The sequence below is a fragment of the Nanorana parkeri genome, unplaced genomic scaffold (genome assembly GCF_000935625.1).
Source record: "Nanorana parkeri isolate BGI_ZX_2015 unplaced genomic scaffold, ASM93562v1 scaffold1324, whole genome shotgun sequence".
In the NCBI taxonomy this organism is placed as follows: domain Eukaryota; kingdom Metazoa; phylum Chordata; class Amphibia; order Anura; family Dicroglossidae; genus Nanorana; species Nanorana parkeri.
The window spans coordinates 61558-73874 of record NW_017307592.1 but is presented as its reverse complement, the minus strand read 5'-3'; the positions used below and the strand labels follow the sequence as shown (position 1 = coordinate 73874).

General features: G+C 48.4%; 1 protein-coding gene across 1 annotated transcript; it reads right to left on the bottom strand.

Annotated features, from left to right (window-relative positions):
• Positions 1-9436: 9436 nt before the first annotated feature.
• On the bottom strand, positions 9437-12172 carry PSMB4 (proteasome subunit beta 4). Its single transcript, XM_018569348.1, is given in 5 exon segments — positions 9437-9482; positions 10739-10827; positions 10903-11181; positions 11433-11697; positions 12000-12172. Coding segments are annotated over 5 exon segments (744 nt in total). The 5' UTR covers positions 12098-12172; the 3' UTR covers positions 9437-9469.
• Between the last annotated feature and the right edge of the window lie 145 nt (positions 12173-12317).

Below are 12317 nucleotides of genomic sequence, written 5' to 3'. Positions count from 1 at the left end.
ATCTATATAAAGTGTTCTGTTACAACGCCCTCTACTGTAATGTTTTTCACTTTTTAAAGAGTCAGGTACTAAGATTTCAAAGCAAAAAAAAAATGCATTTTAATTGATCATGTGATGGCCCTGTACAGATGTGGACACCTATTAATTTTGAATTTTAGTTTTTGGGGTTTTTTTTTTTAGTTTCCCGTCCCACTTGCCTGGCGTGTCACCCTCCACAAAAGATATTTTTTGTATAATAGAATTTTTTTCTCTTCTTTGTGTACATCTTGGTGTTATCCCCCCCACAGCCTTCCTCAATCTCGTGCAGGTTAGAGCAGCCGTGGATGACCTTCAGCTGACGTTTAGGGGGATGCCCAGCCTAGCATACCCCCAAGAGGTGGCTGTGACTTTGTTCCTCAGCAGTTGAAGGCCTCAATTTGTTTTAGAGGTGGGTACAGGCCGGTTCTGCCGCTGCTACGAAGCATCGTTGCCTTGTGTTGTTGACCCTGCTGGGACTCGTCGTTTCGAAGCAGCGGGAGACTCGGACGTGCCTGCCTGCCTCTGTTCCGGTTGGGGGCCTTCTGCGCAGAGCGGATGTAAGATGAGTAATTATGTAAATTACAGAGAATTAGACACCACAATGTAATACTGACTGGAGAAAAGCATGGGACATCTAGATTTTTAAATGCGTTTTATTTCCAATAAAATAGTATAAAATTACGTCTCTTGTGTTGCCTCTCTTGTTCTACTTCCGTAACCGACGTGACAGAACCTTGTTCATCAAGCAAACATTCCCCTCTCAACACTTAAAGGGCAAGTGTAGTGCATTTTCAATGAGCATATACACCGATCAGCCATAACATGACCATCCATCTAATATTGAGTAGGTCCCCCTTTAGCCACCCCAACAGCCATGACCCATCAAAGCATGGACTCCACTAGACCTCTGAAGGTATGCTGTGGTAACTGGCACCAAGCCGTCAGTAGCAGATCCTATAAGTTGGGAGGGGGAGGCCTCCATGGATCGGACTTGTTCTTCCAGCACATCCCACAGATGCTCTATTGGATTGAGAATTTAAAGGCCAAGTCAACACCTCAAACCATTCTTTGTTTCCATAAACGGGTGTACTTGATCAGCAACAACATTTTGGTAGATGGTACGTGTCAAAGTAACATTCACATGAATGGCAGGACACAAGGTTTCCCGGCAGAACATGGACTCTGCCGGCTTGTCTTCTTCCCTTAGTGCATTTTCAATGAGCATATACACCGATCAGCCATAACATGACCACCCATCTAATATTGAGTAGGTCCTCCTTTAGCCACCCAAACAGCCCTGACCCGTCCAGGCATGGACTCCACTAGACCTCCGAAGGTATGGTGTGGTATCGGGCACCAAGCCGTCAGTAGCAGATCCTATAAGTCCTGGAGGTTTGTAAAGTGAGGCCTCCATGGATCGGACTTGTTTTTCCAACACATCCCACAGATGTTCCATTGGATTGAGGTTTGGAGGACAAGTCACCACCTCAAACTCGTGTTTCTGAAACCATTCTTGAACCATTTCTGCAGTGTGGCAGGGTGCACTAGCCTACTGAAAGAGGCCACTGCCATCAGGGAATACAGTTTCCATGAAGGGGTTTACTTTATGAGCAACAATGTTTAGGTCGATGGGACATGTCAAAGTAACATACACGAGTGGCAGAACATCGCCGAAAGCATCACATTGACGCCACCGGCTTGTCTTCTTCCCATAGTGCTTTGTGGTGCCATATCATTCCTAGATAAATCACACATACGCACCCGGCCGCCTACGTAATGTAAAAGAAAACGTGATTCATTAGACCAGGCCGCCTTCTACTGCTAATGGTCCAGTTCTAATGCTCAATTGCCCATTGTAGAAACTATTGGCAATGGACAAGGGTCAGCATGACCCCATATGCAACAAACTGCGATGCACTCTGTTCAGACACCTTTCTATAAGCACCGGCATTAACTTTCAGCAATCGGTCTTTCCACTCGCCAAATGCGAGCAGGCGAGTGGAAATTTTGAGCCCTGTTCTATTGGATTAGACTACCCGGGCCAGCCTTCGCTCCCCATGTGCATCAATGAGCCTTTGCCACCCATGACCCTGTTGCTGGTTCACTAGTTTCCCTTCCTTGGACCACTTTTGGTCAGTCCTGACCACTGCAGACCGGGAACAACAGAAGAGCGGCAGTTTTGCCGTTGCTCTGACCCAGTCATCTCGCCATCACATTTGGCCCTTGTCAAAGTCGCTGAAATCCTTACACTTGCCCATTTTTTCTACTTCCAACACATCAGCTTCATGGCCGAAATGTTCACCTGTATCCCACCCACTTCCAGATGTCATTGCAACAAGATCATCAAGGGGTATGGAGGACCAGAGCTACGAGACGAGGCTACTAAATTTAAACATGTTCACATTGGAGGTGAGGAGATTACGGGGGGATATGATTTCCATGTACAAAATGTTTAATGGTGGCAGCAACATTAGCGATAAACTGTTTAAAATTAACTCCGTTACAAAAACTAGAGGCCACCACCTAAAATTGGTGGAAAAAAAATTCCAGCACAAGGGGCGAAAGGGGTTCTTCACAGTAAGATCAGTTAGGGTCTGGAACTCACTGCCACAGGCGGTGATTTCAGCAAATAATGTGGAATTGTTCAAGAAACTTTTGGACGATTTCTTAAGGGACCGTAATATACAGGGGTACAGGTACTCCTAGAATGAGATCCTAATAGGTTGGACTTGATGGACTAATGTCTTTATTCAACCTCAAATACTATGTAACTATGTAATGTTATTAGTTCAACTGTCAGTGATCAGAGTGTTATTGCTGATTGGTGTATAGACAGTTAAATGTCTTGCTTGTTGGAAGTTCCATTCTAGTATTGGAGAGGATTGCTTCGTTCTCTCTTCTGTTACTGAATGCTTCATCGGCCCATATAAGCAGCGCTCCTGCGGGATGCGTACTAAACACAGCCCAGGGCCCGAGGCACACTCAATCCAACACTGACTGCTCTAATGATCCCTGCTGTCACCTATGATGATTATTATGACCACCCCATCAGTACTTCGTTGGGCCGCCTCGTGACTCCACGAGATGTTGAAAGGTGATGCGAGGAATCTGACACGGCACTGTTGCCCTTCTGTTGTCTTGTACCAGTCTTGCCACTCTCCGTTCTGCCCTAACATTGACTAGTCGCTGACGGCCACAATTCGCACGTTCAGACCCAGATTTTCGGCTGACAGTCCGGTCTTTAAACACTTTAACAACAGCTGCTCTTGAACATTTAACGAATTCTGCTGTTTTTCTGATACTCGCTCCATGGCTCCGAGCGGCAACAATCATCCCCCGTTCAAAGGCTGTTACATCGCGTTGTTTCCCCGTATCTTCAGAAACAAATCACTTCTACTGTCGTGGTAACCAACCTGCTTCCCTATTTATAATGGTCTGGCCCTCTAGCAACTTCAGCGCAAAATTATAGCTAATTTGCCTACAAACGTCAGGTGGTCATAATAATCTGGCCACTCAGCGTATATAGTGTATATATAGTGCCTTTATGTCCGCAGTAGAGGGAAGAAATGTGACACTTCAGCAGATAACTATTACTATACAGGATTTATATAGCGCCAACAGTTTGCGCAGCGCTTTACAATATAAGGAAGACATTACAATCACGAGATAAGGAGGGCCCACAATCTAAAATGACCTCCCCGGATCTGATCTCTGGGGTTATAGTAGCAGAGATATTATCTTGGGCTGGGAGATAGTTCTGAGATGACATTACCCTATAGCTGCCCATACACCTTACAATTTATTTGCAGATTATCTGTGGTCAGATGGAAAAAGTGCAACAGATTGGCCCAGGTGGAGATTACTCCATCCACACAGTTTAGCGTAGATGGAGGAATCTGTTGCACCTTTTCCATCTGACCCCAGAAACTCTGCAGAAAATTGTAAGGTGTATGGGCAGCTTTAGAGTGATCACAATGGGGCTGTGTGTACTGCAGTTCTGTCATAAGGAATACCTCTCATGTGGGAAGTCAAAGAGAACCTGTACACAGTGTAAAGTTTAATATCTGATCTCTGGAGTTTCAAAGCTCCATCATTCACACAAGGTGAAAACATCTTACATTGCCCAGTGAGTGAATGTCTAAGAATTCATTTGTAGGCAATAAACTCTCTTGGAGTGTACATTTCCAGACTATGTGCTTCAGATCGATTGACCAAAACAAACATAAAATATATTTTAGGGAATTTATTGGAAGAAGAAAAACGTAATAAGGATTTTGGGTGACCAGCTGATCATTACAGGGCAAGTCTGGTTGTGTTGTTCAACCAGACATACATTCCCAGAACCCTAACCTCCTAGATGGATCCAGAGGAAGGCGAAAACTCTGATTAAAGGAGAACTATGGGGTCAGGGCTTTTCCCCATAGTTCTCATAAGGGTAATGGGAGGACACAAACTAGCGTTCTCCCGTGACCCAAAGCTCAGTATACCGCGAGCTACAGCTCACGGTATACTGAGACGATGCAGCCGGAACGGATCCCGACAATTCTGTGGCTCCACCCAGCTGCGTGAGTGACGGCTGGCTCTGCCTATCTAGAGGCAGAGTCAGCTGTACCCTCCCCAGTCCGTTCCGCCAGTCAGCACTGGAGGAGGGGGAATCCCTGCAGGGAGCCGTGAGTGACGGTCACGGCTATCTGCAGGGATAGATCGAGAAGTGAGCGAGCGACGGTATGTGTTCACTCACTTCCCGATCTATTGAGCCGACCTGTGACAGTTTCATTGTCACACGTCGTCTCGAACTTTGAGGCTGAGTGATTTTTACTCGCCTCATAGTTCTCCTTTTAGGCCTACTTCCTCTCTGACCCCGAAGGCGATCGGATAATCCCTGGATCCACAATGATGTTATATTAAGAGCTGGTGTAGTTGGAAGGTTATAGATTCTGGTCCGGATGATGTGATGTTTGGATTGCCGATGCTGTGGAAAGAAAACAAACTACCGTTAGCAATATCACTTTCCTAAGCCACATTGGCCGAGATCACATGACCAAATGCCATGTCATGTGGCCAACTCCAGCATTGGCCCCATGTTCATCAGTAAATGTCAGTTTCCTGGTGCCGACATGGCAGCTACATGGAGGGGTATGCTGCCATGTCAAGGCACCAGGAAAGGAAAATTACCCAAAGCTAAGTATTCAATTTTCCGTATTGATGAGGCATTTGGTATTGGATACTTGTGGGCGCAGCTGGTGGCGCCTTCATAGCTCCTAAGGGGCTATGGCATAAAGGCGTCTGATGGTATGTTCTGGAATGCCTGCAAAACCAACATGGAAACTGTATGAGTGACTGGGAAATATACTATTGTGGTAGGAAACAAATTCGGCTCCGTGATGATACTCTTACCTTCCATAACAGAAATTCTCGAACGGCCTGCAGATAGTCCCATTGAGTGCTTTTCACTCACCTCATAGTTCTAGCCGACCTGTGACAATGAGACTGTCACAGGTCGGCTCAGTAGATCGGGAGGTGAGCGAACATATACCGGCGTTCGCTCACCTCTCGATCCTGTCACGGCTCTCTGCCATGACTGGGTAGGGGCTGGTTTCCCCCCCCTCCGATCCGCCAGCGCTGACTGGAGGAACGGACGGGGGAGGGGGCAGGTACAGCTGGCTCTGCCTCTAGATAGGCAGAGCCAGCTGTCACTCACGCAGCTGGGCGGATCTCGACATCGATGTCGGGATCCGCTCCGGCGTCTCAGTATACCGCGAGCTGTGCCTCGCGGTATACTGAGCCTAGGGTGACGGGAGGACGCTAGTTTGTGTCCTCCCGTTACCCTAAGGAGTACTATGAGGAAAAGCCCTGACCCCATAGCTCTCCTTTAAGGCCGGAGCCTTTTGCAAACCGTCTGACTTGGGCCTGAAATTGGCTGAGTCCATCTTACTCAGTCCAGTTGAGGCCCAAGTCAATGGACTTGGCCAATTGTCTTTTGCCAATCCTGCTGTTGGTAAAAGAGGATATGTATGTTATTAATGAGAACATAGACCTAGCTTGGCATCTATAATATGGAGAGTGAGAGAGAAGGAGCACAGAGACTTCATTGCAGAGGATAGAAGTGACATCTTACATGACCAAGAAGAAGGTTCTCCTTGAAGATGTACACAGTACAAAAACATTACACAGTAATGATGAAGTTACCTATAAAAGAAATCATCGGGGATCTTTCCTTGTGCCTGAAAAACATAAAAAAGTAAATAAATGAACAACAAACCATTCCGGAGAAATACAAATCTACTTCCATGCTGAATGTCTTACTTTCATGTGGTCAAATGCTGCTTTGGCTTCTTTCCAGTCCCAGTTCATATCTTCCAGACATCTGGAAAAGAAAGTTGAAGGTGAGAATAGGTGCAGACAATACAATGACATATACACAAGACCGGAGTCTTCACAAGAACTTACTTCTCTGCCCACTGTACACGCATATTTGTTACCGCGGCAAATTGGAGAACCTGAATGTTTTTGTTGGGTGGGCACAGTGCCCGGCCATCAACTCTGTTGGAAGAAGAGAAAATGTACATTGTTAGTTTTCATAGATATGTAGACAATAGCATCCCGTTAAAGCTGACCTTGTACTCCAGACAAGGTCCACTTTTTAGGTGTGCCCCCCTCTTCCACCTTCCTGAGACACTGAAAAACATTTACAGGGTTATTCAGTAAGGGGTGAAGAGTTTGGAGAAGGCCGGAGAAGTGAACAATCTAGGCCAACATCGCTGACCCGGAAAACGAGCTGAATTGGAGAATGTTTCCGGGTGAGCTATGTTGTCCTAGATTGTTCACTTCTCCGGCCTTCTCCAAACTCTTCACCCTTTACTTAATAACCGGGCTAGAAGACACCTATAGGAAAAAGTTATACTCTAGAATTGCAAGCTGCAGAAAAATTCGGTTCGGATATTTCGGGACGCGGATCCGAAATTCGGTTCGTATTTGGAAGAAATCCGAATTTCCGTTAGTTTCGGAGAAGTTTATGAATATTTGTTGCAAATATCCCAGAAAACTAGATACAGATATTAATACTAAAACTGAATCTCCCAGACCCGACTGGCATTTAGGGATCCGAATTGCATTGAGGCGCTCCGAATGCCCGTCGGATCTGGGAGCCATATACAGTATATACATATTAATAAAGCTGAGGTTCCCAGACCTGAATGGTATTCGGGAGATCCCCAACGCAATTCTGATGCCGAATGCCATTCGGGTCTGGCAGCCTCAGCTTTAGTATTATATGTATATATTGTATATGGCTCCCTTGTTGCCATAATGAAAATTCGCATTCAGACCCATTCGGATGCATTAAACCGAAAAACATCCGATTGGCCAGAAAAGTCACATGTCCGATTTCAGTTTTCAACAAAATTCGGACGGAAATCGGAAATTCGGTTTTCGACACATTCGGATGTGTCCGAATTTCTGAATTTTGATTTGGAACGAAACAAATCTCACATCTCCATTATCCTCCCCTTCCTTCCAGCTCCCGTAGTGCAGGGGGTAACGTTATCCTCTCATAGGAGAGATCCCAGAGAGTGCTGAGTACCCCAAATCTGGGGAGAAGACTCTGTAGCACAGTGCCGGGGGTGTCTTCTCTGAGATTTGGGCTACTCTACATTCCCCAGATCTCTCCAGGTAGAAAGATGTCAGCCTCACCTGATGAAATATACTAACCCGCTCATTAATCTCAGATTCAGTCAGTGAGAGCCAATCACAGCAGCCGGAGTCACTCCTCTCCTCCCTCTCCGGTCAGCCGACACGTTTGATTTACTCGGCGTCCTTGTATTCTGGTGGACGCCGAGCGTGGTTGCTACCGACATTATCGCTCTCCGTCTTGCTCACATCAGCCAGCACAAGCCGCTCCACAATTGTCTCCTGACCTCACCATTCTGGATGTTCCCTGCACGTACTACAGTGCACCTCCACCGCAGCTCACATCAAGGATTACTCCTCCCTCCATCATCAGACTACTGCTGCTGAACCTGGCTGACACAGGCTGTCTTTTACACCCAGGCTGCAGTAGCTTCTACTCCCTCCTACCATCTTGGACTTACTGTATACAATAGTTTCACCGAGCTCCTCTCCTGTGAATGGGATCCTTCAGGGATCAATAAACGCAAGTATTCACTTACCTGATAACATGCGTTTTCATTGCCTTAACTTACTGAGCCACTCGAGACAGCTCACCTCTGGGTGATGCATTGATCACTGCTGATTATCTCTCAGCTGGTGTGGATGGAACGTGTTAACGTTCTCTATATCTCTTGGATGGATCATTTCATTGATTGAACTGTCCAGTTATAACCTCCAGGTGGTATGAAGTAATACTTCCTATTATTAAGGACTTTGCCGTACCCCTCAACGTTGCACCAGGGGCGTCCCGATGCCGTGTGTCACCCGGAGCGGAGACTGTGTGACACCCCGCCGTGTCGTCATCGTGCACCCGCAGCCATCTAATTGACACCTGGCGGTGGCCATCTTGGTGATGGACGGCGGCATAGAGAGGAGGGGGACGTTCACCCGGCGGGATGAGGTATGCCGCCGGGTCCCCTCCTCTCCCCTGACACTGTCGGGCTCTCGGTCCATGAGCTGAGTTCCCGACTTTTAAGGAGGGGGTGACTGTCAGTCATTTTGGTGTCACCGGGGTCATCCGGGACCTCACAAAACAGAGGTCCATATCCACTGAGTGAAGGGCAATGCCGGGACTTTCAAAACTGTACCTGGGAGTAACGATGCAGCAGCGGGTACAGATGGTGAAGCATAGCAGGCCAGGCAACTGTGGAGCGTGCCAGAGACTGCATGGGGACACACTGAGACACTATATGACACAGGGTGCACTGGGCTACTCTTAGAGACACCGGTGAGCTTGGAGTCACTAGATGACCCGGCGCTAGGGGGGTTCCCGGGAGCACAGCGGCGCTAGGGGGGTTCCCGGGAGCACAGCGGCATTTGACTGACCTAACCTTTCTGCACTGACCGCAGCAAGTAGAGTTACAGCAACATTTTATACATAGAGGGGGTACACGCCAGGTGTGAACCCCTCATTGGATCCCATTGGCCTCCATGTTCCTTATCCAGCTCCTCCCCACCTGCCATCAGTAGGGTGGGAACCAGACTGCCCCTCCCAGACCTCATCTACACCAGGTCCTATCCTGCTCCCAAGCTGAACCTGGGACCCTTTGCTGACACGAAGGGGCCCGGTACAGGACATCTGCTCCCCTAAGAATTAGAATATCCTTCAAGGGAAAACACTTTTCACGCTGATGAGAAATAAAACCAGCCGACAGACAGACAGACAGACAGACAGCGGGACAAAGTCAGTCATTAGATTTATTTATTGTACAAAAAAAGGTGACACTGATCAGCAACAGTAAAGCATTGCATAAGGGGAGGGGGGTGTCTGGATCTTCATTATTTATTCAAAGCCCCTGAAAAAGAAAAAAGACAGAAGATGAGGAACAGTTCAGGATGTGAAGACAACAACCATTGCAATAATGAGATCAGACGAAGGTGAATATTCTGCGATGGGACAGACCGGTGATAGATCGGGGGCGACACGGACTCTCATTCCATTTTAGCCAAAAGTCTGTGGGCATCTGACCATCACCCCTTTATGATCTTGTTAGACTCCCATTCCAAACTAGAGCTGCGACTAATATTTTCATAACCGATTAGTTGGCTGATTAATCTTTCGATTAATCGGATAAAAAAAAAAAAATCCCATCCTTAATTTAAAATAAAATACACACATGCCGTGTTACAAAGTTGTCTTCAGAATAAAACGGCATGCGCAATTTTTTGCGATCGCTCTGCCCTGCGGTACCAGTGCGCTTCAGTGCATGCGGTGCGTTTCAGTGCAGGCGGTCACACTGTGGGTGGGAGGAGCGTTTGGGGTGCCATTGAAATGAATGGCACTGCGACGCACCTCCCGCAGCAGAATTTTGTCGGGCCGAATCCGAAAATGACTTGTTCCCACCTTTTATAATAATTGTAATGTAAGCACATGGCGCTTGAATAGCTTCAACCCGGGAATGATGGCTGCTGGTGGCAAGATTCAGCAGGTAGTGGGCGGGTGCAATAGCAGGCACCCGCCCACTCCTTGCTGTGCCCTCCTCCAAGGATGGAGTAGAGAGCTAGGGGAGCCAACCAACTAATCGACCATGAGAATAGCTGACAATTCTCATCATCGATTAGTTGGTTGCGGCCCTATTCCAAACCCGTGGCCATTAATATGAAGTAGGTGCGCCCTTTGTGACCAACATCCTCCACTCCGTTGGCAAGGCTTTCCACACGATTTTGGAGAGCGCCTATGGGAATTTGTGAGGTCAGGTAATGATGATGGATGAGAAGACCCGGCTCACAATGGACGTTCCGATTCATCCCAAATGTGTATGAGTTCAGTGCTCTGTGCAGGACCACATCTGAACCTGACCTCTGCTGATGCAGGAATCCGCCTCACTGGTCATGTGGCCCGGTGCCAGAAAGACTTCTTAAAGTAAAAGCCCAACTACAACTCCGAGTGTTTCTAAAAGTTTTGTATAGCACGGGGTCAGGTTGGACCTTCTTTTGGGTCCCCTCACTTCCTGCCCTGTAGACCCCCTTGTATAGGTTGTCACACAGACAGGAAGTGAGGAGCTTCTAATCCCCTGGCTTCACTTAGTGTCATGCGGCTCGATCCTCTTACTTGATGAGGTGTGCGATCTCCCAGTTGGTTTCGGAGGATATCGGTCCCTCGATCTCCACTCCGCTGGCTGTGACGACAGCGATTTCGTACTAAGGGAGGAAGGTGAGAGGTTAGCATTGGGCGGAGCACGCCACATGACTTCTGCCGGTCAGCTGGGGACTTACTCTGTTATAGGAGCGCGCGTCTCTGTAGTACAGGACCTTCATACAACGCTCAATCAGCTTCCGGGCCTCTTCCCGCGTCAGGTTGGGTTTGTTGTCTACGAGGTCTCGCATCAACGGCTGCAGAGCAGGGAAGAAAACAACCTTAATTGAAGGCTCCTCCTACATTACGTATAACCAATCCCCTTCCTTCTGGTGAAAGCACATGACTCCGGAAAGACTCATTAATTACACAGTCCTTGGCAACGCCCACGTGATGCGGAGACTCCATGACTGGAAGAACTGTAATCCGATGAATGCAAGGGGCAGACCAGGGGGGCGCAGCAAGGGGCAGACCAGGGGGGCGCAGCAAGGGGCAGACCAGGGGGGCGCAGCAAGGGGCAGACCAGGGGGGCGCAGCAAGGGGCAGATGCCCTTATCCACTGGTCGCTGATCCAACTCATGTCTGGACCCAAATCCCACATGTGAAGGGGGGGTATTTTCCTGCCTTCCCCCTCGTCATGTGATCACATCAATCTTCCCCCACGATGCACTTACCTGTGCCAGGTATGCTCCAAAGCTAGACCGTCACGGGGGGGTCTTTGCACTTACACCATCTGCTCCAGGACCTGCTTGAGGTATTGGTAGTCGGCGTAGTCACCGGAAGCCCCCAGCATGGTGCACGAATTGACCTGCATGATCCTGGAAATGTTCCTGAATCGGGCCAGGGAGCCATAGGAGCCCAGCATGTCCGCTGCGATCATCACTCCTCCATCAAACTTCACCCCCAGCACTGAGGTTCCCGTCACCATGGGGTTCCTGTAGGGGGGAGAGATCAGACAGTCACCGTTATATCATACGATAGGAAGAGATACAAGAAGGCCGGAAGACACATCCAGCAATGGCCGAGGTGGAAAGGGGTACATGAGGTATATATAAAAGGGAGAGGGTGAGGTGAAGGGGTATATATGGGTGTAGGGGGGATGGGTGAGGTGCATATGGGGGATGGTGGTGAGAGGTACATGGAGTATATATAGGGGAGAGATATAGAGAGAACCAAGTGGAGAGAAGTGAAAGTGAAACCATCATCCCCCTCCCCCCTTCATCATCAGGGAACTCACAGAGTGTGTCGGTGAGGCCCCATGCCGGGGAAGGAGTGGAGCTCTCCCGGTGCCGGTCCCCCTGGGAACATTCTCATTTTAGATCCGTTCATCATCATCCTGCACAATGACACTGCGAGACCCGAACCGGAAATTGCCTCTACGTCACTTCCGACCGGTAGAGAGAAGTAGAAGGGCGGGGCCTGAGACAGATTCGTTCGCGTCTCCCAAATGCCCGCCCTGTAACCTGTAACTGAAAGACAGGCGGGGCTGAGCACACTCAGCCCCGCCCATGTTTCCACCCCGTATATACTGACTGGCAGAGAGGAAAGGCGGGGC